The 25,040-nt window shown below is 47.1% G+C and overlaps 4 protein-coding genes across 4 annotated transcripts; 2 read left to right on the forward strand and 2 right to left on the reverse strand.

Moving 5' to 3' along the window:
• Nucleotides 1-1,119: 1,119 nt before the first annotated feature.
• Nucleotides 1,120-3,303, reverse strand: LAJ45_08262 (uncharacterized protein; the record flags this gene model as incomplete). The annotated part of the gene is made up of 4 exons (XM_046117813.1): nt 1,120-2,073; nt 2,163-2,733; nt 2,808-2,895; nt 2,979-3,303. 4 exons carry the CDS (start codon nt 3,301-3,303, stop codon nt 1,120-1,122), a joined length of 1,938 nt encoding a protein of 645 aa, XP_045969100.1.
• A 9,170-nt stretch (nt 3,304-12,473) lies between these two features.
• On the forward strand, nt 12,474-13,575 carry LAJ45_08263 (uncharacterized protein; the record flags this gene model as incomplete). Its single annotated transcript, XM_046117814.1, has 6 exons — nt 12,474-12,487; nt 12,576-12,612; nt 12,989-13,067; nt 13,131-13,136; nt 13,204-13,335; nt 13,412-13,575. 6 exons carry the CDS (start codon nt 12,474-12,476, stop codon nt 13,573-13,575), a joined length of 432 nt encoding a protein of 143 aa, XP_045969101.1.
• A 4,282-nt stretch (nt 13,576-17,857) lies between these two features.
• LAJ45_08264 (uncharacterized protein) lies at nt 17,858-18,817 on the reverse strand (the record flags this gene model as incomplete). The annotated part of the gene is made up of 1 exon (XM_046117815.1): nt 17,858-18,817. One exon carries the CDS (start codon nt 18,815-18,817, stop codon nt 17,858-17,860), a length of 960 nt encoding a protein of 319 aa, XP_045969102.1.
• Nucleotides 18,818-21,126: 2,309 nt separating this feature from the next.
• Nucleotides 21,127-21,589, forward strand: LAJ45_08265 (uncharacterized protein; the record flags this gene model as incomplete). The annotated part of the gene is made up of 3 exons (XM_046117816.1): nt 21,127-21,205; nt 21,296-21,421; nt 21,504-21,589. The coding sequence occupies 3 exons, from the start codon at nt 21,127-21,129 to the stop codon at nt 21,587-21,589; spliced, it is 291 nt and encodes a 96-aa protein (XP_045969103.1).
• Between the last annotated feature and the right edge of the window lie 3,451 nt (nt 21,590-25,040).

Consider the following 25,040-nt stretch of genomic DNA (forward strand, 5'->3'; position numbering starts at 1 on the left):
CTATACAAACAGGCCAGTCCGGTATATATATAAATATATATAACTCTCATACACGAGAACAGTACTTATATCTATGTAACACTCCCCCGTTACCAATCAAGACTTTTATTCTCTACACGACTTACGCAATGATAGTATAGTCGAGATATCCGGTGTTCTTAGACATGTGGTTAGCCAATCAACTGGCTCCTCACTGTCTCAAAGGTACGTCACTACCTTCGCAACAGCATCTCAACAAAACAAGCACCTTCTTCAGCAGCGGGCATGATTAAAGAAATGCCCCTCCCCCCCTTCGCTTTAGTCTTCCCTTATATTCGTCACTGGAGGCCTTCAATGGTGCCCCTTCCGCTGACATTGAATCTTCCAGCTTTGAGGGAGTCATATGGTGCACCGTGCACCTCCTGGAAATACATCGCCTGCATTTGAGAATGCCGGAAGAGCATTTCAACATTAGCTACATCGCTATCTTACGCCTAATTATAACCTAGGGTGATCTTTTGAGGTAATTCTCTTGGTTTATAGTCTCGCCCGAGAAGCGTTCCGTGTTAGTTGAACCTTAATACATGTATGTATGTTCTAACATGGAGCCTGCTGGTGCTTAAAGGGACGAGTAGTTGACTTTCCGTGTGCTTAGGGTTGATAACGCTCACTTGGATATATATTCTCTTCAGCTCCGGGTCGACGTAGGGGCACCACTCAGCTAGTAGGGTATTTAGGTGCTCGAAGATGATGCTCGCAGTTATCTTGGCGGAACGCAGATGAATTTCGCTGTCTGAGACTTCTGTTGAAATCTACTTCCCACCATAGGTCTCAAAGATTAGAACGAGGTCGAATTATAGTCACCGGCGCTCACTCGACCACTGGATTGCCTGTCCGTCCGGGGGGGTGACTGGGATCCTCAAACGGGTCACTTGCATGGGTGATAGTCGAGAGAAGATATAATGTATGTAAGTAGAAGTGCATATGTCCTTGATATAATATACATGTTTATTGATAAGAAAAGAAGAACAGTGTATGATGTGTGGTATCTATGCCAGGGAAAAAAACATGCCATAAACCGAGGAAATAATCGAGAATACCGCCCAAACATAAAGACATAAGAAATAACATCAAGGTCATCTATATCACCCATAGTGCCACAGCCACAGCTACCATCGCTGCGACCACTGGTATCACTCTTCTCTCCGCCCCAGAATCGTTCTGGCCGCCACTTGTCGAACCCCCACTATTAGAGCTCGACGCGCCCCCAGCTGACCCCGGCGGCATCGTGGACGCATCCGACACATCATGCTCTACAAAGTCCGGGAGCCACTTCGCAAGCGCATTTATAAATACCGTATGTGCGATATTGGCTCCAGACACCGGCCCACTCGGCGGCCTGCTTGTATCCCTCACCGCTACCACATCGCCTAGATCCGGGCAATGAAACCCGCCCGGGACAACAAATCCAAACACATCGTTATCAGGCGGCACCGTTCCATTCCCTGGAATATCCGTCGTGGTCGGGCGCTTTGGTGCCAGGTCAGTGGTCGAATGCGGTGTGACGCTCCGCCATGGATCGAACTCGCCGTCGTTCCACATCACGTTGCTCGGGTTCATGTCCCATCCACCGTACCTATCGTTCAGCGGTGCTATATTTGGGCCGTTTTTCATGCCGTTGCCAAAGTAGGAGACGCAGTCCTCAATCCAGGAGTCGACGGACTCAATCTTTGGGAGAAGTGACTCGGGGCGTGAGGCATTTCCGACCTGGAAGGCGCCAAACTCAGAGCATACTTGCCACTGCCATGAGAGGTTGTTAATGGTCTCCTCGCAGAAGGACTGGTCGCGGAGGGAGGAGCAGTCGCGGCTAATCAAGACGTCCGACATATTAACGCCGACCGGGGGGATCTGGTCTTGGGTGAGAAGATTGCTCCAAATTTCCCTGATGACTGCGGCATGGATATCGAGGGCGCTGTCGAGCTCAAAGTCTTGAAAGATGCCGGTGGAATTGGCGTCGAAATTGCGGAATGACCCCGCTGCTTCGAGTTGGAGCTGGTTGCAGAAGTACCCAAGCCAGCCGTCCATTCCAACATACTGCACATCAAGAGTCCCGTTAGCATCAGATATCTACTACTCTTCCACCCACAGAAACAACAACCAGCAATAACGGCCAAAATACACACCTGAAAGTCCTGAAATACAACTCCCACCGCCGCCCTCATGTTCGTCTTCCGATCCAGCCACGCATCGCCCTCATCATCCCAATGGAAATACCTCCACAACGCCGTCCCCTCCGCCCCCGTCACCCTCCCCAACCAGTTATCTACCGCCGTCGCATTTTGCTTATCAATAGCGTCATTCACCCACGCATTAAAACTCCTCATATCACTCGAGCAGTTCTGCCATCCCTGTTCGTCCATTGACCTCTCCACCGGCAGGAAATACTGCCAAAAGTTCTCCTGCAGCTGCACCACCGCCGACGACGCCAATGATGCATGGAAGATATCGGGATTACGCAGACGGGCCCATGCAGCGCGCGCGCCGGGGTAAGAGCCCCCGACAAACACCCATGGCGTGGTGGACGGGTGGACGCTGGCATTGAAAGTGCGAGCGAAGACGGCGACGTCTTCGAGCGCTTGCTCGATTGTATGGTGGGCGAAGTAGGTGCTGAGCTGTGAGGGGGTGAAGCTGAAATCAGAGGAAAATGTAGGGAGGGAGGAGCCGTAGAAGCGGTGCTCCCAGAGGATTAGCAGCCTATTGCGAGGTGGGGGGGTTAGTTTCTACTACTATAGCTGGGAAATAATGAAGAGAGGGGATTATTTATATACCCATTAAAGCGTTCTGCGAAGGACCCCGATGCGCCGGTGGTTAAGTATGCCTCCATACCGTCTGCAGTGGCTTCGCCATTATCGATAACTATATCCACCCGCCAACCAATCATTAGCCCCCTCTCCATTTCTACTATTCTACCCTTCCAACTCTGGTACTAGAGTACTTACAAAACACAGGCCCTCCAGGCTGATAAAATGTCTCATCCACCCAATATCTATTCGAGAAAGTCTCACTATTCGAGTCTGTATGGTCCAGCGGCAACTCAATATACAGCGGCCCCGACAGCGCCGACGTAGCCCGTTTCTTCGTCGTATCGACTGGCGGGTGAAGACGGTCTTTATTTACGAGTTTGTGCAGCGACACTGGACTGAGGCGGTTGGATACTAGGTGGTCTGTCTCTGCACCTGTATCTTCTGTAGTAGGAGCGCATGTAGCTGTCTGCGCGATGAGTAATAGGAATGGCAGGAGGAGGGTTGAAGTGGTGAGATGCATTTTGGCATACTCCTGGGCAGCGCAGCGTGGGAATACAGGCAGTTAGACAGGTACAGATTCACCAGCAGGTACAGGAAAAAAGTGTGTGGGGGAAAGTGTGGATATATAGCACCAGTTATTTTTTTTCTTTCTATTTGCGAGTTAGATATGAAGCACAAACCCACCCCCTAGAAGCTATGGGTGGGTGGGTGGGTGGGTGGGTGGGTGTGCAGATGATAATTTACTCTACATCCAGCGTCAGGTACTCTAGGGTCTCCTCCGCAAACCCCTCCCCTCCCTTTCCCCAGGCTAGGCTGTGTTTCTGTTTCCTGGGATCCTACTCTAATTTGCAATGACACAACGAGTCGCACAAGTGGGTGACAGCTGCAAGCCACCCTGAGCTAATGCAAAAAGCAATCATTGGCTAAAGAGCACTTATGTATTGCAGCTGGCTTCAGAAGACGCAATCATTAAGCAGGCACTGCAATTGTAAGGTGTGCTGCTGGTTCCGGAGAGATTATGAAGCCTGAGGCTTTGCACTTTGCACATTGCTTTTGAGCCAATGGGGTGTAGTGGACGTGCTCCGGTTTGGATTGATGTAAAGTGAGAGTGTAGCAAGAGGGAGCAAGCGCTTGGCAATTCCCGAAGAGTCAAGACCCCAGACCCCTGTTATATTAACGGTCGTGCTCTACTAGTAGAGCACACTGCCAAGTAATCTTACTCTATCGATATACTCGAACACTAGTCGAAGGAATCTATTCTATTCTACACTTACCCCCCGATACAGTCCCATACAGAGAGCGAACATAGCTAAAGCAGAGCCGAGTTCGTTCCCAAACCTAAACCTTTTATTGGTTATGCATATTTTGCACCCCTGTGGGTATCGTGCCGGGTTTCCCGGCCGCCACTCAACATGTGCTTCTTGGAACCAATATGGCCTATGACTCGGCTGCCTGGTAGCCTCCTGCCTAAAGAGGGCGCGCTGGAGTAAAAAGATGGAACTTGGAATATCGTTGCTGCCTCTTTTAAATAAAAAGGGATCTGGGAAGAAAGAGAACCCCAGCCTTGGTCCATAGAAAGATCGATACTGAAAGCTTGAAAGCGATGCTCCCGGTCTGAGACAGCTGATGAGATGATGCAATTACTTCGTGCGCCCAGTACGGCGCGTGCTGCTGTTGTTTTCTTGAAATGACTCTCAAAGAAACGAGGCCTTGAAAAGAGTATTTGGAATCGAACTCGGCATCGCCGGAGAAGTTAGTATCCGGGAGTGACTGCCAGATAGTTGATAATGCATTTGATTCGCCCTTCAGCGACACTAGGGAATAGAGGCGCAAAGGGTAGGCCCGAGGCTAGGAATTCGAACTCGTAATACTTTTTTAAATAGTAACCTCCAAAGGACAGCTAGCAGTTATGGCAGGTATCGTATCGTATCGAATTGTTCGGCCCAATATCTATTGCACAGCCTCTGGGTAGAAAATAACTACACATATGCCAGACAGTTTCAATAGCCAGATTAACAAGAGCCTCCGGAGAAAATCAACGGCTCCGGGCCGAACAACACCTGACCCCCACCGGTGGGTTGACGTTCGAAGTGTCCCATTAGGCGGGGCTGGGCTGGGGAACCGGGCAATCAAGCTACTCCATGTCCTACCTACTCTTTTGTGCGATGACCAGTGCGGTGATACAATACGAGCTCACCAAGTGGCTAGGGCGACAGGGGTGCGCACGCGATGATGCAAATATATTGTACCTATCTGGTCAACGTTTATCCGTTGCTTGTTTTGTATGTGTTGGATGTGGTTTCATGGAGTAGAAGTACAGGTTGCGCGTTTCGTAGCATCCCTGCAGCTGCGAGTAACTAGAGACGGTATTTAGTAGACGATACAATCGATAAACCAAAGGATCTTTGCGGAGCGACAGATACCTACCCTCTATCCTCTCTCTCGAAAAGAAAAAAAGTTCTCTAGGCCTCAATCAAGCCCATAGGTTAGAGAAAGTGTGTGGGAGAAGTGAAGTAATTGATCGTGTTAATTGTACTAGCTAAGGGGGAATGCCCCGTATTTATACTAATGAAAGGTAGTACAAAGAGAAATACAATGAGTCATGGACGTGTGAGTAAATAGAATGACTAATAGGAAAGTGAGTCATACGCCGATGACAAATACTATAATGAAATGGTGAGAATCTTCCAGAACTATGAAACGTGCCGAGCGCCCTATTTCAAGACTTCCCCTCGTGAGCCACAGTGAATAGTAGAAGAAAATAAAACATGTTTGCCTTTATCCAATCCCTTTGTGAGTAAATCCGCCACGTTCTCATTCGTAGAAATATATTCCAGTTCAAATAATTCATCCTCAAACCGTTCCCGAACAAAATGAAAGTGTACGTCAATGTGTTTAGACCTTTTATGAAAGACAGGATTTTTAACCAAAGAGAGAGAGCCGTTGTTGTCGCCTCGAAGAATGAAAGAGAGATTTGGTTTTCGTTCCAGCTCGTGGATTGCGTTCCTTAACCAGATCAGTTGTCGACTGGTGTCCGAGAGGGCCATGTATTCCGCTTCAGTTGTAGAAGTGGCGACAGATCGTTGCTTATAAGAGCGCCAGGAGATGAGGGCTTCCCCTAGCATGAAGCAGTGACCGGTGAATGAGCGGCGATCGTCGATGTCGGAGGCATAGCTTGCGTCGCTGTAGCCAATGAGTGCAGTTGGTCGCGTTTTGGTGTAATGGAGTGACCAATCGAGGGTGCCCTTAAGATAACGGAGGACGCGATGGACTGCAGCTAGATGAGCCTTGGTGGGACAGGAGGAAAATTGTGAAAGCATGGTGACGGTGTAGGCGAGGTCGGGTCTAGTGCCGATTACTGCGTACATGAGTGAACCGATTATTGACTGATAAATTGTTGGATCGTCGATTTTCTCAGCTTCCGTTCCTTTTTGGAGGTGGACGTTATTGTCGATAGGTGTTGCCACAGGTCTGGATTCGTCGAAGCCGTATTTGATAAGTACACGCTTGAGATAGGCTTCCTGTGATAGGGCAATGCCAGTCTTAGTGTGGATCAAGTGGATTCCGAGTGCCCAGTTGGCTGTGCCAGTTTCCGTCATTTCGAATTCAGAGTGGAGGAGGAGGCTGACACGGTTTTTGCGTTCAACGGACCAGTAGAAGATGAGGATATCGTCTACGTATATCGCGATGACAACTTCCCCTGTCTTGTGTATGAAGACACAAGGGTCGAAGTCTGCTTTTCTGAATCCTATTTTGATTAGCGCTTTTGAGAGGCGGGCATACCATTCCCTTGAGGATTGTTTGAGTCCGTAGATGCATTTGATTAGTTTGCATGCTTTGCCGGGAGTGGGATAGCCTGGAGGAGATTTCATGTAGATTTCTTCCTTAAGTTCGCCGTATAGAAATGCGCTTGTGACGTCCATCTGATCGCATTGGCCGCCGGTTTGAAGGCAGCGAGCGAGGAGTAGTCTGATGGATTCGTATCGGGTGACGGGGGCATAGGTTTGATCGAAATCTTGACCAGGGACCTGTGAGAAACCTTTTGCGACTAGTCGGGCTTTGTACCGTATGGGGTTGCCATCGGGCCCGAGTTTAATTTTGTATACCCATTTGCAGTCAACTAGTTTGCGGTGGTCCGGTGTGTTGACCAGATTCCATGTGTTATTCCTTGCGAGTGAGTCGAGTTCAACTTTCATAGCATTCTGCCATTTTTCGGAGTCAGGACTGTTCATCGCTTGGTGGTAGTTTGTTGGTTCTGTTAGGGTAGTGTCATGCTGAATGTTGTGTCCGTATCTGATCGGAGGTTTCCGTTCCCGTACTGGGTTACGTCTCGGTTGATCAGTATCTGTTTCATTATCATCATGCGGGGTACGTTCAGTGGCGGGCCTCGTATAGCCGGCCCCCACTATACTTGCGTGGTCTTCCGAATCAGTGTCGGAGAAATGTTCCATGGTTTCGCGCATTATTTGTTGGTTGATCATGTCGTCGTCACTTGGGTCGTCGTCGTATGTTCTATGTTGTTTTGGTGTTGACGGACGTGAGGGTGGTTCTTGTTTGATCTCGATTTGTTTTGGTTTAGGGGGTGTGTCGGTTTTTGTTTTGACTTCGATTTCTTCCCCTACGGATGTACCTTTAAACCTAAAATGACGAGAGAGAACTACTTTCCTTTGTGATGGTATGTAGACGCGACAGATTTTTTCAGAATCTCCGTATCCGCAGAATTGTCCCGTTATAGCCCTAGCATCCAGTTTTGTTCCAGCTGGTCGTGCTTCGACGGGTATGTGTATGAACATGGTTTCACCGAAGGATCGGAGGTGCCCAATAAAGGGTTTCTTGCCGGTGAGTGCTTCGTATGGTGTCATATTCGGGAGTGATTTGTGCGGGAGTCGATTTTTGACGTGTACCATGGTGTTGATCGCTTCTGCCCATAGATTTTTTGGGAGGTTGTGGTCGAGCAAGGCGGATCGTGCCATTGTTGCTATAGTCCTGTTAAAGCGTTCTGCTGTTCCATTTGACTCGTGAGAGTAAGGTACAGTGAATTCATGCTTTATGCCTTTAGAGGCAAAGAATTGTTGGAGGTCATTGGAGATGTACTCGCCACCGTTGTCGCTTCGAAACCGTTTGACCGTTTTGTCCAATTGATTTTCCATGTATGCGATATATCGTTCCGTGGCAGCTGCTGCATCTGACTTCTTTTTAAGGAAGTAGAGGTGAGCGTACCTAGAGTAATCGTCGATGAAGGTGATATAGTAACTAAAACCGCCCAGAGAAGGAGTCGAGAACTTGCCGCTCAGATCTGAGTGTATTAGTTCCAGTGGTTGTTTGGATTGTGGTTCGGTGAGGGGAGCGAGGTGAGATTTGGTTGATTTAGCGAGTTCACATGTGTTGCATGTTTCCATGTGACCAGATGTGGGGAGAGACTTGGGGTCGGCGACCATGGTGCGAAGCCGTGAGAGCGAGGAAGCGGGGAGATGTCCAAGCCGTTGGTGCCAGTCATAGAAGCTGGTGGCGGCAGAGAGGTGTGCGCAGGGTTCCTTGTTTTCAAAGATGTAGAGACCAGTACTATTTGCGTTAGCGATCCCGATGATTTCCTTGCTATTCGGTTTGTAGATGGTAAAGCCGTTTTCTGTCCCAATTGTTGTGAATCCCTTTTTAGCGATGCAAGACCAAGACATCAGGTTGGTATTGCCTAGTTCGGGGATCAAGAATACGTTCTGCAGAGTGATCAGGCCATGTGATCCGTTGATGGTGACGTTGCCAATTCCGGTTATCTGGAGTTTGCGACCTCCTCCAACAGTAACTGATCCAGTGTGGGGAGTGGGGTCAGTAACCAGCGTTCCGGTCATGTGGTTGGTTGCACCAGGGTCGAAGATCCATGCCTTGTTGTCGGTGGTGGAAGGTCCTGCAATGAAGCCAAAGTAGTCTTCCATGGTAATGTCCGAGGTGTCATCTGAGAAGTTGTTGAGGTCGAAGTCAACCGGCATTGTGAATACATCGGTTTCTTCGAGTGCGGGAAGGCCAGAAAGATCGGGGATCCAAGAGAGGTCGAGTTTTGTGTGAAATGCAGTACCAGATGCGACGTTAAGGTTGCCAGATGCAGCGGACTTCTCCTTGTCTCTGAAAGCTTTGAGTTTTCGGCAATTTTTGTGCGTGTGGCCTTTTGCATATTCTCCATTCTTGGTGCACCAGGTGCATGTGACGTCCCGATTTCCTGTTTCGTTGTTGCGTGGCCTCCTGACTCTGTTGTTGTTTCCGTGTCCTGGGTTTCCTCGCCTGATTGTGTAGGCTTCTCCAGCCGCCTGTCCATCGTTGTTGCGCCGTGAGTCCAGATCCAACAGCTTTTCGTAAACGTCATCGAAGGTGACGTTGGGCTTGGTTTGCAGGTTGTCAACGACTGATTCGAGGGATTCGTGCCGGAGTGAGAGGAGTAGGAAGGATGCCTTCGCTTCTGTGACAGATGCGAGTTGGTGAAGGTGGTAACCGAGTGGGTCTTTGGTTTTGTCCGTAGAGTTACTAGTTCTAGTGAGGAGAGATGACCAAAGAGTGTTGAACTGGGTTAGATGTTCCTTGATACCCTTGTCGGGTGTGTACTGTAGTGTGACGACATTGGCGAGGAGCGAGTGGAGGGAAGCGACGGTTTTCCGATCGAATCTGTCCTCGAGTTGAGTCCAGAGGTGATGAGCGGTGTCGGCCGGTGTCAGTGTGAGAATAACTTCGAATTCGATGTTAGATTGAAGGAATACAACTGCAAGGTTGTCCTTTTTGTCCCAGTCGCTGATTTCTTCGGCGTTGTCGGAGGTTTCTTCTTCGTCTTCTTCAGCCTCAGCTACGCTTCCTGATGCTTGTGGTGCCGTGGTAGGTACAGTAGTGGTAGTGGTTGTCAACACGGGACGCTTGCTCGAACCATTGACCAAGTTCCACAGATCGTGAACTTTCAACATGCGGGTAGCAAGGTCCCTCCATACAGTGTAATGGCCTTGACCATCCAGCTTGCATGGGAGTGCGGGAATTTTGATGCTCCTCTCAGACATGATTGAAAGTGAAACGAGAAAGTGTACTTTGTGGTAAAAATGGTGAAGAGTGTATAAGCGTGAGTGGTCTCCGGGCTCATAACCTAGAGAAAGTGTGTGGGAGAAGTGAAGTAATTGATCGTGTTAATTGTACTAGCTAAGGGGGAATGCCCCGTATTTATACTAATGAAAGGTAGTACAAAGAGAAATACAATGAGTCATGGACGTGTGAGTAAATAGAATGACTAATAGGAAAGTGAGTCATACGCCGATGACAAATACTATAATGAAATGGTGAGAATCTTCCAGAACTATGAAACGTGCCGAGCGCCCTATTTCAAGATAGGTTGCGACAAACCTCCCCATAGCTGTCGTCGTAGCTAAGCATCAAGGCAAGGTCGATCCGTAAGCAGCCACTTCCGCGGTCGCATACGTTCCTGACTCCTAAGTAAGAATAGTAGCAATAGAATTCTTAATATTTCTACAGCCCAGGTATGTAGTCGCCGTTAGTCTTGTAAATCTGTTTGAGTTTGGGTATGCGCTGGTTTCCAAAACGCCGAGTCAGTTAATAACCTAACCCTGGTGGTGACAGCGGGTAAAGTGCACTTTTGAAGATCTAGCTAGACAAATGGAGCTTAGCTTCGCGATAATTCTGGTCAACTGAAACCAGCGCCGCGAACAGACATGTCCGACTGCAGTCAACTGTAGTCGACTGCGCCAAGCGAGATAGTTGAAAGAAATAGGACGGACTATTTAGACTGTAGGACTGCATTCGACTGTGAGGTCCGTCCAGCCAAGACAGTCCGTCCAAAATTTGGACGGACTGGATGGACCGTGAACTGCATAAGAGCCACAAGTAGTTTAGTTTTTCTCGGAATGGAACCAATAAAGATTATATAATATTGGGCAGACATTTTCTTTTCTAAAAACAACAGATGCCGTGAGTACACCACTTGTGCAGTCCATAGTCCTACACTATGGTCTACAATTTGCTGCAGTCTTGTAGATTCCCCCTTGATCCGTCTAAGACTGGACCGTTACTGCTGCTGACTGAAACACAGTAACCATGGACCTGTAAATATGAGTAGCCGAAAAAGTAAATTGAATCTGAAAGGATAGGTTTGCACATACCGCCCTTCTGGTAGCCGTGCGTGCTGTGCTGCGGTTTGGAATAAACCAGCCTCATGAACTGTACAGTGTGGTTGAACTGATCACGAGTGAGTGTGGCCATGGTGATGGTAATCACTTGACTTCGTTCTAAATCTTAACCTTAAGCTTACTTCAAAGTCAATATTCGCATAGGTAGAAAAATAACTAACAAATATTTCAATCGTGTATGTAACGGATTCTTACATGTCTTTCAGACCCCAGCCTCAACCAACCTGCGACAATCCGCAAGTGGTTAGTAGTCAGAAACTACGCACTCTTCTCTTCAATCCTTCAGCTGAAGTTTGTGAATTTGTCCTAAGCTAGGTTCATATTCTCCAAGTTGCGGAAGCGTTCCTTGGAAGTTGTATTTACCAGATATACATCAAATTATACTCTAGGCACCAGGACAGCCTCAAAGGAGGGTCTCCAATTATGAAGACAAAACCACGATATAGATATATTTGCCGAGGCCTAAGACCGAGAGTGAGGTTGATAGTAAACATCTCATTGTCTCATATCTAGCGTTTCTATTGACGGTTAGTAGGAAGTCCGCACCAAGATCTAAGTCTAAGAAATAGGCAGTGCAAATTACCTCACCAAAACCGGAAAGTAATTCCAAACTTCAGTCACCTCATCATCCAACTGCCTCACCCCATCAACTGATTGGTACCCAGCGTTCGATGGGCTAGTTGGTGTATTTCAACGGCTAGGGTGCCGGTTTGGTTGGAATCAACTCAACCAGTATGCGGTTGACATCCGCGTTCCAGCCTGCCTATTTCAGTCCCCCCCCCCCCCCCCCCCCCCCCATATGAAAAACTAGAGTTCACCAGTACAATCTGAGAGATAAAACCAGTCAGCATAGCCAGTCTATCCTCCTTTCATTTGAGGGATACATACATGTACCTAGTACCACCTCGCCCTTGCCCTCTCCCTATCATGGCAGGCCCAGCGTCCTAGCTTTTGATAGGTGTAAAAGAACTCAAGATTATCATCGAAGCCCGTCGGTGGCTCAGAGAAGCTAGATGAAGATCCACATCCATGTCATTGCCTATAAGCGTCCACGCCCCCCCCCCCCCCTGGGCTCGATGTGTCTCCCAGCCACGAATACTGAGTATAGTTGAGATCACCTAGTCCCAGAAGTTGAGTGTGGTGGCCTAACCACTAAAGGTTTAGGTTAGATTTTGTTAGTTCCCACACTAGTTAGACACAGAATATCACTCGGACCTCGTATTTCACAGGATCCTAGTCCCTGCACATACAGCGGGTGTTGGCGTGAGGCTGTGTATGTACGTACATATTGTCAAACCTTGGTATAATGGTAGCCGCACAATCGTGAAGCCGCGGGTCAATGATCTGTGGATAACGTCTTGGCACTAGGAGCCGCGCGCGTCGTTGTGATCTCACCTCATGCTCAGCCTTCTTGTTTTTTATGTCGTGAGAAGTGCAAAAGGGACCCTTCTCAGCTTTAGATCATTTTTTGTTTCTTGCTCATCTACCATATTCATATGACCATCACGTTGGAAGCTCTTCGATGCGAATAGACAGGTACGTAGATGTAGCTATCTCACACACACCGTCGAAGAAACAAGCCCTCTAGCTACCAATACTAACTCCCTCTAATCTATCGGTGCAGAGATCCCAGAGATCCCATAGCAATACTCTCTAGCACAGTAAGTCTGTCTTCCCTCAATGTGCGTAATATCTGTGTTCGTCCTTCACATTAATACAAACGACTGACTCTCAATAGATGAACAACGGCACATATATATCTACAAAAATAGTATAGGACTTCTTCCGGGGTAAAGTTATCGAAAAACAATCCTTCGTCTTGGAATCCGACATGAGTTACCTCAAGGTAACAAGAGTAGGGCGATGATGGGGTGGACGCTGTGTTTGCAAGCCTAGATTCACACCAGTTATGATGAGCCCTACACGCTTGGGTTATGTTTGATGGTCATCGCGCGAGACACTATCTATCACTCGGCGCATTACACTACGCAAACACGATATGCAGCACGTCCCATACGCCAACGGGCACACGACTAGAGTATGACGGGCTATGGCAGTGGCCTTGGAGTTGTCAACGCGAGCCTGACGAAAAAACCACAACTTGGCATTAAAACAGGCGAGGGGCAACTCTACTAAGCCTCCGTCCAGTTAGTAACTAACAAAAGTTAGTGCCTTCTAGGCGGAGGTCAACGACTTTGTTCATCCCTGCCTGTAAAAATGTGGCTGCATCAGACATCTCATATCACTCCCAGTCTATTTCTTGGACATTAGATGGTTGGCCAAGCAAAAAGCCACAGCGTCCCTTGGCTGCAGCTCTCCTTCATATCAAGTTATCAACTGCTTTAAGGCTGGTAGTACAGTGTTACACATACCTCTGCTCCCTGGTAGGTGCGTCTGTGCAATCAAGTTATTTGTCCAGAGTATTACAGCCAATGCTCAGCTTTTCTGACCTCTGTCTAGAAAATCTGCCTCGCATATTCTTTACGGTAAAATACTACGATTGTACGGACGTTTCTTCTGTGTATCTAGAATGTCACGCCTGGGTGAATACCACAGCGGGCAAGACCTTGAATCTCCGAAACCACCAGAGTCATAAAGATGCCGAGAACAGTGGACATAATTGACTTGCTCTACACAGCACGCGTACGAATAGGAAGCAAGTAGGTCGCAGGTAGAATCGAATGTTATAAGGTTAGAGCTCGAGGGTCGCAGTCATTAACTAGAGGTTCAATAAAATCTCTTAAAGCTGTATCTGTGGTAAATGGCATATTTTGTCTGCTGCGGTGTTTATTTGTATAGGCATGTATATATATATATCTATATATCGTCGGCTGCGTCCCTCCAATATACCCAGATTCAAATACAGAAGCATAGCTATCCCAAAGAATGTGACTTCTGCAATCGCCGATACACCCAAGGTCTACATCCCAAGAGTTATGACAATCTCGGCATACCAAATCTCGAATAGACGCCTCCACAAACTCCCCTATAGATCACCATTAAGATAATTCTAAGCTTCAATCCCCTAAGCCAGCTGTCTCTCTGTGCCATTGATCGACAGATGTAATAGCATAATTACTATAATATTGATAATCAGAACTATTGTCGCGAGCACTGTGGTTAGGACGTCAGTTATCAGCGGCCTCGAATTGTCTTGGACTTTCGAGTATTTTATCAGTGTCAGTGGGGATCTGTCCCATATTTCTCGTGCCCCATAGCTCCTTTATCAGCAGCCAGGACCGGGGAAAAGCTCCTCGTGTTTGATGTCCATTAGCGTACGACCAGGCATTCTCTCCCCCCTCATTCCCTCTCGTATGTCCTCCGTACACATCAGGTATGGAATCGATCCGTTGTCCACTCTAATTCTGTTTGAATCAAAAAGAAAAAAACTCATAGCGTAGTTTGTCCCAAAGTCTCCATTAGTCAGAGATTTTATGAGTTGTCGAGCACCCCGTCAATGTCAGGAGCACTCTGTTCCCACAAAAAGGTGTCAGAATAAAATCTTGTACTAACCACAGTGCTCGTGGCAGTATCAATGTTTTCTTACTTGCCTCGACGGAACGTGTCTCCCACTTCGATAATCCATGCAGGAGAATGATAAATGCAATTCCTTTTTATAGAGATAGGTGATTCTTTTGCTTTGCGTTTAAGTTAGATCCCGAGGTTCATGGTGATATTCAGATATAAAATATCACTCGGTTTACACCCCAAGACGGCGCAACCCTATGTCCTAGCTATGTTTTTCTTGTTGATGGTGGTCCGGTGCCGTAAAGGCTGGGTAAAAAACATCCGTCCCAGTTCATACTTTTCTCGTCTTTTTTTTCGTGATTATTGGGCTAGTGATGAGCACGAGCTGAGCAGCCTTGAGCTTTGAGCTCGATCTCTAGGCTCGAACAAGCCGAACTCTCCTACTAACGGGCTTAAGGAAGCTCGAGCCCATGTCCAAAAGTTCGAGCCTAGGCCTCAACCTGGTAATGTTAGTAATGATTCGAGAAAGACATAGCGGGTGACTTATATGAAAATATATCTCCCATTATTCATCCTCAATAGAAATTCTATATTCCGACTTACTTGGAAGGTTCAAGCTTAGGCTCAAGCCTAGCTTCAGGGCTCGAACACCTCGACCCTTTGTCTCCACAATCCGGGATTTCTCGAGCTCTACCCCTGACCCGTCTCGAGCTGGCTCGTACCCACAACTAATTATCCTCTACGGGTCTTCTCGAAAGCCCTCTGCGAGTCCATCAGTGACAATTTCGATGGATAGGCTCATGTCTATCCCAAAAATAGGTAGAGAGGAATAGCCCGAACAAGACCACCAGCTGGTCGTCCTCAGTCAGACCCATTCGTCTCCCAGAGCCCAAATGTCCAAGGAGTCTATACCTAAAGCTCATATATCCTCACTCAGCCAGTCGATAGTTCTTAATCAAATGAAAGGAAAATGTTCCCCACCTTGACTCTTAAGACAAACATCACCGAGTACTCCATCGGAAAACGGTAGACAAAGAAATGGAGTGGTGTCCCGGGGGTTCTACTACCGAATTTAATTTGTCAGCCGGGCGTCGAGGCTTTCATACTCCTGCCTCTGACGTTGCCACATGTTCACCTGCTTCCTGAAGGCTGCAATTCTTTTGACCAGGGTGGAGTACGATCATGTGGTATTAGCACCAGCACAGAGAGGAATAAGAGTTCGAGATGAAATTATTGTGAGGTCTGTCGGTCTGACCTATGGTTGTGGTTAATTTATGCCATCCTTGTCTGTCTAGCAGCATACATAGAAACATACCAAAATTGATGACCCCGCACTAGTTCGACACCATCCATCACTCGCACGCACCCCACATTCCACCAGGGCTTGGCGCCCAACCATTAAAGCTGCAAGATATCTCCCGCGATATCGACGGCAGAATATTTCATGCAAAAGTTTATTGGTTCGCAAAAACCACAGTCGTTGTGAGCTACGTCATGCCCAGACCTCCTGCCATTGGCCGGTTCAGCATAGGATTAAGGGCAAAAAGTTTGGCGGGTTTTTTGCCCTTTCTTCCTGTATTCATCTGCAATTATTATTGATCAGTCCGTCAGTGAAAGATAAAGAACACCTATGCATTGCAGCTGCATTTTTGAATATGCAAATGCTGGACGTTGCAACTCACTGGAATCGCCCGAGGATATCAATGCAGTCTGCATGTTCTGTGTGGGGGCCAGTGTTCGTCTTGTGAGACCTGATCGAAGACCACTCGCTTGCTGGCTTGCTGGCCTGGTGCTCTTATCTGGAGGCGCTGGGTGTGGGTGCTGATGTTGATGCGGATGCGATGGGACGGGAGTGAGATGGGATGTTGTCTCGGTGTTAACGCTAGTTGGACACAAGAAATCACTCGGGTCTCGGGCAGCGTCGAATGAGCGCGTTTCCCAAACACCACACGTTAGTAGCATGCGTTCACAGCTTCAAAGTTCCCCTCAGTACCCCCGATATAATTTATACACACAGAGGATAAACGCACTACAGGTACCGAACTATTCCTTAAACCGTCAGTTAAATAATGAGCCCAGAGAAAAGCAAATTTAGTGTGGTTTTACTAACAGATCTTCTTGACCTAGCTTCTTATCAAATAACAGATATATCTCCCACATAAATAATCCCTATATCACCAGGGTCAGCAACTGACGGAGCAAGGGATAATATTTTCTGGGCGTGCCATAACGATAGAATTCATCAATAATGCACCATTCACCGCGAAAATACCACTTAGAGCTACTAGAACATTTAAACCCGTGGCCAACATAAAATATGCTCCCCTTCATCGAACTTTAGACCAAAGCCACCCTCTATAGCCATCTTAACCCACAAAAAAAAAGAAAAGCTCGCCATTATATCCTCTCTGACAGTTTTCACCAGTGGTTCTCTCTATCACTCACTACCTAGGCCTACGTTCCCGTCAATCGACCGCCCCCATGGATTAAAAGATCTATGTATCCCCCCCTCATGGACCACGCCAGTAGAAACAGTGCTGAGTCAATATCATTACGGCCTACTGATGGGAAGTTTTGTCTCGTATCCTCAGCACCCAGGTCTCGTCTTTTTCTTCCCAAGGCCCCAAGACTTAGTCTAGAGAATTACCTCGTGCCTATCACTATCATTACCTCCCCTCAACCCTCAATGTGAAACACCAGTAGACCTTGCCACCTACCTCTTTTCTATCCAATCATTCATCTCGAGAAAACGTTGTAAAGATGACCAGCAGCCCCAATTCCACCATCCCTTCTATTCACGACCTCGCCGCGGCCTACACGTACAGTAACTTTGATCGTCTCCACCATTCTACAGGCAATACTGGGAAATAGCATCGGCGCAGTCGAACTTCAATCAATCTGAGTGGGGTGGTTAAGATAGTAAGGTGCACTGTTCAGATATGCTACCGTTACCATAGATACTAGGATCGACCAGGCCAGACACACCCTGTCACTCGGGACCTCTAGTTTGCTACATTGCGCACCTCTACTCTAGCTACTACGCAGTTCAACTCTAGCCCCAACCAAAATCAACAAGCCACTACGTAACTCAACTCTAGCCACTACGAATCTCTACTAGCCACAACGCACACTTTGCCTGCATGGGCTAGCTTTTGTCGATCAGTGCTTGCCTGAAATACCAACTCCCCAACAATCAGTCTATTTGGCCTGATAGTGGGGGGATGAACAAATTCACAAAAAACAAGAATTTCTAGCTCAGTCATGTATTTATTTTTATCTACCACCCAAGAACCGCATTACAAAGAAAAAAAAAAGATTATCCCGTGCACCGTCTAGCTCCCCGAGCAGACAAGTGTGGGTAATAAAAGAGTGTAGAAAAAGAAAAAAATGAGCGTCCATCATTAAAGTCATGACAACATAAAACCAACATGCTCGATGCTATACCTGCTTGTTGAGCAGACAGTCGAATGCATTGCCAAATGGGCACTTCCCATCCTTATACTCATAGCAATCCACACCATCCGCCTTACGGTACCGACACGGCGGGCATGACCCCCCAGTACACGCCGCAGAGCTCATTCCTCCTCTCCTGCATGGTGTCGAAGAACACATGTCTGCTGCACCCCCATCTCCACCACTACCACCGCTTCCCGCCGAAGGCCCTTGATGACCTGACCCTTCTACCATGACGTCGAAGCATGTCGTGTACGTATTCACCCATTCGTTGTTGTAATCCGTCTCCTTCCATCCAGGTCCATTATTCAGAAATCCCCGCTCGCCAGCCCATGCAAACACCATCATATGCCGTCCATTCTCCATGTCGGCCGGCAGCGTAAATTGCATGTAGTTGGCGATATCGTCTGGCCTCCCGTCAGGTAGTCTCCTCCAGATTGAATTTCCCGAGAAATTGGCTTGTGCACCAGGCAGCCAGTTGGCACCCGTCAGCTCGCTCTTTGAGGTAATTTCCTGTTCCTTAGCTCCCTTCCAGTATATACGGACGAGACCAGGGTCCTTGTTAGGAGGGAGCCCGTAGGGGTAACTGCTGTGTCCATTTCCCCAGAACCGCATCATGAGGGTCGCTCCTGGCTTAGCGGTGGTCATCGGCTTTCCTGGAGGATACTGGTTGGTTTGTGTTGGATTGCAAGCAAGTCCATTGGGATTGGTGTCTGGGTGGTTCAAATTCCAAGAATAAAAGGTAGATTCATCAATCCAATTGCCATCCAAGGCTTTGTTTCTGGGGTAACCAGAGCAGACATTGTTGGGGAGAACGGTCCCAGGAGAGGAACGAGCAGCATCGAGATTTGGGACTGTGGTAGAAACACATTCGATCCAAGTGTGAGCAGCAGCAGGAGCTGTGAGTGCTGCCAACCCAAGGCCAAGAAGCTGAAGTAGCTGCATCTTGAGTTTTGAGGAGATGGAAAGATGTTTGATGATGAGCTTCTAACTAGAGGCGAGATGTGAGGAGAAGAGATGAATTGCAAGAGCCCACCGGGGGAGAAGCAGAGATAAGTAGTCTCAGTGACAGCAGCAGGAGTAGCAGCAGTGTCAGAGAATGGCTGTCTGAGGGTGAATACAATAGGTGGATCTGACGAGAATAGAAGGATTTAGCTAACTGAGCGGTGTTTTAATGCAGGTCCAGTTCAGTAGCTTGGAGGTACGTTCGAGTGGAGGAGAGAAGAGAGCTCTACAGAACAGATTTGTGGAAATTAAGCGGGATGTGTCACCTTCCTATAGGCATCAATTTATCTGCCCTATAGACGCCAGCTGTCCAAGACACTGGGGCGCAGAAATAGATTGATAGACCCACTAGCGCAATATCATTCAGGTACTCGCCGGATAGAACAGGAACATTCTTCTCACCATTGTTTCTTGAGACGCGCGCCCAACTAAGTAGGTATTCACAGCTAACTTCTTCCAAGATGAGCTCATACACTCATTATGTGTATCTACAGAATGAAGAGGCTCATCTCAGATAGCGCGCGGTGTAGATACCCTCCCCACGTACTCCCAAAGATGCCTCACTGATAATTCTCAATTTTCGATGAGGGTAGACCCTCCTCTCTCCACCCCCTCCACTTTCTCCTCCTCATATGCACCAGTGCCGTATTCAGAGACAAACAGAATGCACATAGAACGAATAGCTGCTCTCGTGGCTTTGTGCTTCTCGTCCTCAACTCACCACGTATTCCATCCCTCACTAGAGTATGTACATACATGGTATCTGTCTATCTCTCGCTTGAGGAAGAGGCGTGCGCACATACCCACAGTATGCAGCCTACTCAGCTCGTTTGTTCTTTCTCCCCTTCTTTCGCTCATCTGCTGTACTCTACCTATGAACGAAAAGACGTGGCTACCCGCACACCCACAGGCAGCCACACAAACAGACAGATAGGGCTAGGAACCGTCATCGATAAGGATGCTTTTTCATGCGGCAGATTCTCCCATAGACATTCCCGGCCGGAAACATTATCCCCAATTTGGCCTCGCCGCCGCACAGCAGCAGGTGTTAACCACTCACATCAGATCGGAGCAGGGTTTCGTTTTGTTTCGCGGTAAAAACTTTATTCAGGTACCACGCAATGACGTGCAGACGGAAAAACAGCGGTGGGGAAACGGGGAGAGGTGGCAATAAAGACGAGGGGGGGGGAAAGCCCCCACCTACCGAGCGAGCCGAATGCTTAGTGGGATTTGTAGATAGAGTGTACATTGTATAATCGATGAGTATAATACTCGAGACCTTGGGAATGTCATGGAAGGTGGTGCTCTAATTCTCGTACCTACATGTATGTACGTACCTGTTCCTGGCTGTTGACATGACCCTATTCAGGTACAGGAACAGCTGTTGTGGTTCCTGCAGCCGCCTGCTGTTGCCCTGATCCATGTTCATGGGCCGCGTTTGGAGTTTCAAGCTCGATTATAGGTTGCCAGGCCAGCCAGTCGCTGTAGCTGTGCTTGTAGCTTCTTCTTCTTTCATCCTCAGCCGCAAAATAGAATTGCCATCGAGCAGCCGATTAGTTGAGAGTGCTTTAGAACCCAGCCGCTGTGCCGTGCTCAAGTCCGCTTTTGTCCCAGCTGCTTCCATCATGCGTCGAGTTGTTTAGAGTTGTATTTTGGGCTTGCCTCGTTTCGGCCTGTTGCCAAGAGGGGGGGATTAAAAATAGCGCTAGTAGTACGAAAGACGATCAATTAGTAGGGCGTCTTGGCGGAGTGAGCCCTGTAATCGACGATAAGATAGCTGAGGTGATCTAGGGATGATGACTAGACCACAGAGAATATCCATGAGCCAGTCCTTTACATACCAATCACGCCTTTTCTTACGTTTCTAGAATCACCCCGGCCCCCGCAGTACTTTAATTTAAGCGTACCTACATAGACGAATCTAAAGCTTAGGTCTGCCCCATGCCACTAGCACTGCAACCCCCACCCTCTATCTCTAGCGACTCCTGGAGCAGACACTGACACCTATCGATCTCTTATATCACCTACCTTCGAAATCTCCCCGTACTCTGCAGCTGGCCGAGATGCTCGCACAACCGAAAGCACCCGACGGGCTCAACTCTATTCGCCCGGGAGAGAATTGCAGGAACTAAAAAAAGGGGGACGTGGATATCCATTCAGACAACGCTCCACACCATCATCTCTTCCAACATCATGCTCCAACATGCCATGACTCCCCAACTTACTTTTTTCCAGCCTTATCGGAGGATATGTGGCAGTGGGAAGCCCCAGAGCTCAGATGGACTGGGTTCTTTCTGGCCTTGTGGATCCTTCAGGATTTTGTTATATGTATGTAGCATTCCTGCTAGGCATATAGCTTGGCAGCATTTGGCGAGTTTACATGTGGGCTCTACCAGCGGGTACTTACTATGTACTTAGCCGCATGTATCTTCCTCGACACGTTGCCGGGCTGGAGTCATAACCCAGCTGCCGGAGAACCGAGAGCAGGGGTTCCCGACGTTGTGAGGTCAGATGGCGGCGTGGATACCATATGTCGATGGATAGGTATGGATCGACGTCTAGCCTACCATGCCTGGTCCCCCACTACATATTCTAGATGACATGACCGTTATCTATATCACGATAGCAATATATCCTACTACTCATCACCACCGCCACAGAAGGCCACAACTTGGCCTGCGCAGTGAGCGTTGCCACACAATGATATCATGATACAAGGGCCTGAGGGATCCGGAGAAAGAAAGTTCAGTAGCAAGTAGCAAGGCTGTGGCAGTGAGGGTTAGGCTTTGGTCGCCTAGATATACCTGTGTGGCCTCGGCACCGGATAAGTCTAGTCATGAGTCAATGATCTTAGGATAGGTTTAGGTATTCTCGGCGAGTGGGGATATTCTTCGGTCGATATATATCGGCTTGCCCATGGATGCTATTAGTTATTACGACACCTTCTTTTTTTTATATAATTGAGAAAATATGGTTGTATCAAGCTTTTAACTTGGGGCTTGGTCGCTCTTCCGGAGTATGGAGACAGGGTTGAAGGTTGATGGACAGGGCTATTTTCATGATTGCCTTTCTTGAACGATCGACAGAATACGCAGGGATATTGTGACAACTAAATGACCTTAATGAAGGGTCTTATGGCAGTGTTATTGTCGGCAATATTGAGTTTGATAGCGTTCAATATAAGAAGTCACATCATAAACCACCGAGATGGTTTATTAAAAGGACATCTAATTATAAATAAAACCACGATTATTCTCAAATTATATGATCGATAATAATTACAGAACTCCTAACTCAAAATCTGTGTAACACCTTTCAAAAATCGTATCCCACTGGCGTTTTCAATGTTTTAGCACATGTTCTTCCACGGATCTAGTCTGTAAATTAAAGAACATTAACATACCACAAAACCCTCCCTAAATCCTTCCGCTACTAATCATATTTGATTTCCTTTCTTCCCATATAACTCAGCCATTTTAAAAACGCCCTTGGTAATTTCGAGCCGTATCGGCTGCTAAAAAAATATTGAAGTGAATCATGGCATTATAGTATGTATTGCCAGGTTACAAAAATAACTACGCACCCCGCATAGCAACCAGACACGATTCTCAATCCGTTTCATTCCGGCCATGGACAAGAGTACTACATATAGTTCTCTAACTCTCTAGATTCATAGATATAGAATCATCTTTCTCATATCTATTGTGACTGTCGAAATATACCTACTCTGACGGTTGGTGGTTGTCGTTGGTGCGTAGTTATTATTGTAACCCGACAATACCATCCAACCGCAACTTTATAACATTTCCCTTTTCTTTCCCTCCTTATCTATCTGATGAGGTCTTCGGGTCTCATTCTTTTAAAGAAAGCAAATCTTTTATTAGTTTTGCGCAATACTTAAGACTAAGGTCAAGTTTGCTAGCAGAAATAACAGATCAATTAATTTTTTTTTCGTTTTATTTCCGTTGTTATCCTTATTCATTCGTTCATGTTCCTCCTATTCTTCGTATTCTTCCTGTATTCATCCTGTGATATAGTATACTAGGCGCTCGATATACACACTGGAGAGGTGCTGCATGGCGCATGAACACATTAACTGGGCTAGTAAAATACATCACCTCCCAACACAAGAATGCTCCTAGGTTGCTTTGAAAGTGTCCCACCCCGAGTTGCCCAAGTTTAACCTCTCCTTCATTCACTATAATTCAATGGTGACGGTGCCGACTAGGCCGATTACCTGTAGCCCCAGGGCTATTTGAAAACGAAGGTCTTTGATATATCCCTCCCTACACCCTGCTATCCTATGTGAAATATCCTCATAAAGAACGAGAAGAGACCGAAAGGGAGGTGTGAATAGTACCTAGAACGACCACATGAGTAATTTATGGGGTCTATGAGGTGAAAAAACACCAAAGTTGGTGTTTTCGGGTAAAACACACCTTGTCATACAAGATTTCCGGCAAGTTATTGAAACCTGAAAAAAGCTACCTATTTTATAACTCTGCTAAATATTATTTTGTTTCATTTGTTTTCGTATCGGACGATGAATAAATAGATCAGGCGGATTCGGTCTCCTAAGATGTATCGAATATGTTGATTAACTGATAATTCATTTACTAGAGCATGGGGGCTATGGCAATATTCTACAAAGATATATCAACTTCCAATCAGAGTGAGATCCTAGGTATTGTTTTTTACCAGACTTACATACTCAAAGGCGGATGTCCCCAATATCTTTTTGAGTTATCTGAACTTTTGTGAGTTTCAGACCTCGAAATAATTTCTGGTCACATTTGCTTTCCTGGGCGTTGAAGGACGGATAATATATGATCCAATACGGCAGCAACATATGCGTGATATTATAATTTAGGATAAGCTGACAATTGAACCAAGATATTCATCGATGTATGCGCATATTGCGAGAATAGTAGATGGCTATATAAAGCTGGCCGAGCGTAGTTTCTTTTCCCTAATTGAAATGGTCAATGGAGATTTTGAATACTGGGCTTTATCGACTTCCCCACTTACAGAGGGTTTCTCTGTGTAAGTTTGGAGTTCTTGCCTTGAAAGCCCCCTTTTTAGCGTAGTGTGAGCGATGTTTGCTTATTCGGTTTCTCTAATAACTAATTCCGTCGCCGTCGATAGGGGAGTACAATTGACAAGCTTAGTCAATTTCCGTCCTGATCACGATGTAGAGTTTCATTTACTGCACAAAGCTACAATTTGTCAGATATCCCCTCAATCAAAACACTAGCTCAGGACTCACCCAAGCGTTCCAGCCGTGGATGGCTTGGCACACAGCCACTCACTCGATCCGGCCTCAGACGGGCTTTGTCCCAAAATGTCTTACAACGAATACACCATAAGTGGCACTCGAGGTGAGGTCAGGTCTAGGCTTGTCTGTGGTGGTTGCTATGAAACCATGGTCTGGAGCAGTACGGGACCATCACTACAATCCGGATAGAAATTAGATGTTTAGCAAAGTACATTATGCCAAAGGAAGATTTCTTACTAGTGATACGGGACCTCCGCGATGGATGAATGTTCTGTTGCTGGTAATGCCCGATGTTTCGTGATATTGCGCATCATGCAGAAAGATTATGATGTGTTTGACGCGTTTCGGGAAGCCTGCGAAAAGAGTGTTGACAGTCTTTGATCCGTGTATGGGGCGAGGCGCTATAAATATTAGGCAGCGATTCCACTTCTCCCCTTGTCGGGCGCGATGATATCATCCTTTGTGCTTAAGAATTTAACCTCAACACTCCACGACAGTAATCAAACTGACAGAAATGAATAGAAGAAGAACCCACAGCAGTTGTATGTAGCTCTATTGACCAAGTCGATCGTCTCAAACTATAACTATAGTTATGTTGAGTGCGTGATACAACTACATGTGGTAGGTAAATGCTACGCATACGCGTAGTTTATGTACTCATATCTATCCCGAGTACCCACCTACAGCTCGATACAAGACGACATCAAATACTGAGACCCGTTCCTGGTGTATGTCAGAACTGAAGCAAGGATATTGTGTATGACCGTTTCCGACACTTCATCAATAAGAACACAAGCGACTACTACCGAACCCCAAGAGATAAAAAGAAATGCATAAACCGCTGATGCCTACGGGCCGCGTTCATCACCACTTCCCAAAACCAAGTCA

This window comes from Morchella importuna (assembly GCF_003444635.1).
Source record: "Morchella importuna strain M04M26 chromosome Unknown Morimp01GS028, whole genome shotgun sequence".
Taxonomy (NCBI): Eukaryota; Fungi; Ascomycota; class Pezizomycetes; order Pezizales; family Morchellaceae; genus Morchella; species Morchella importuna.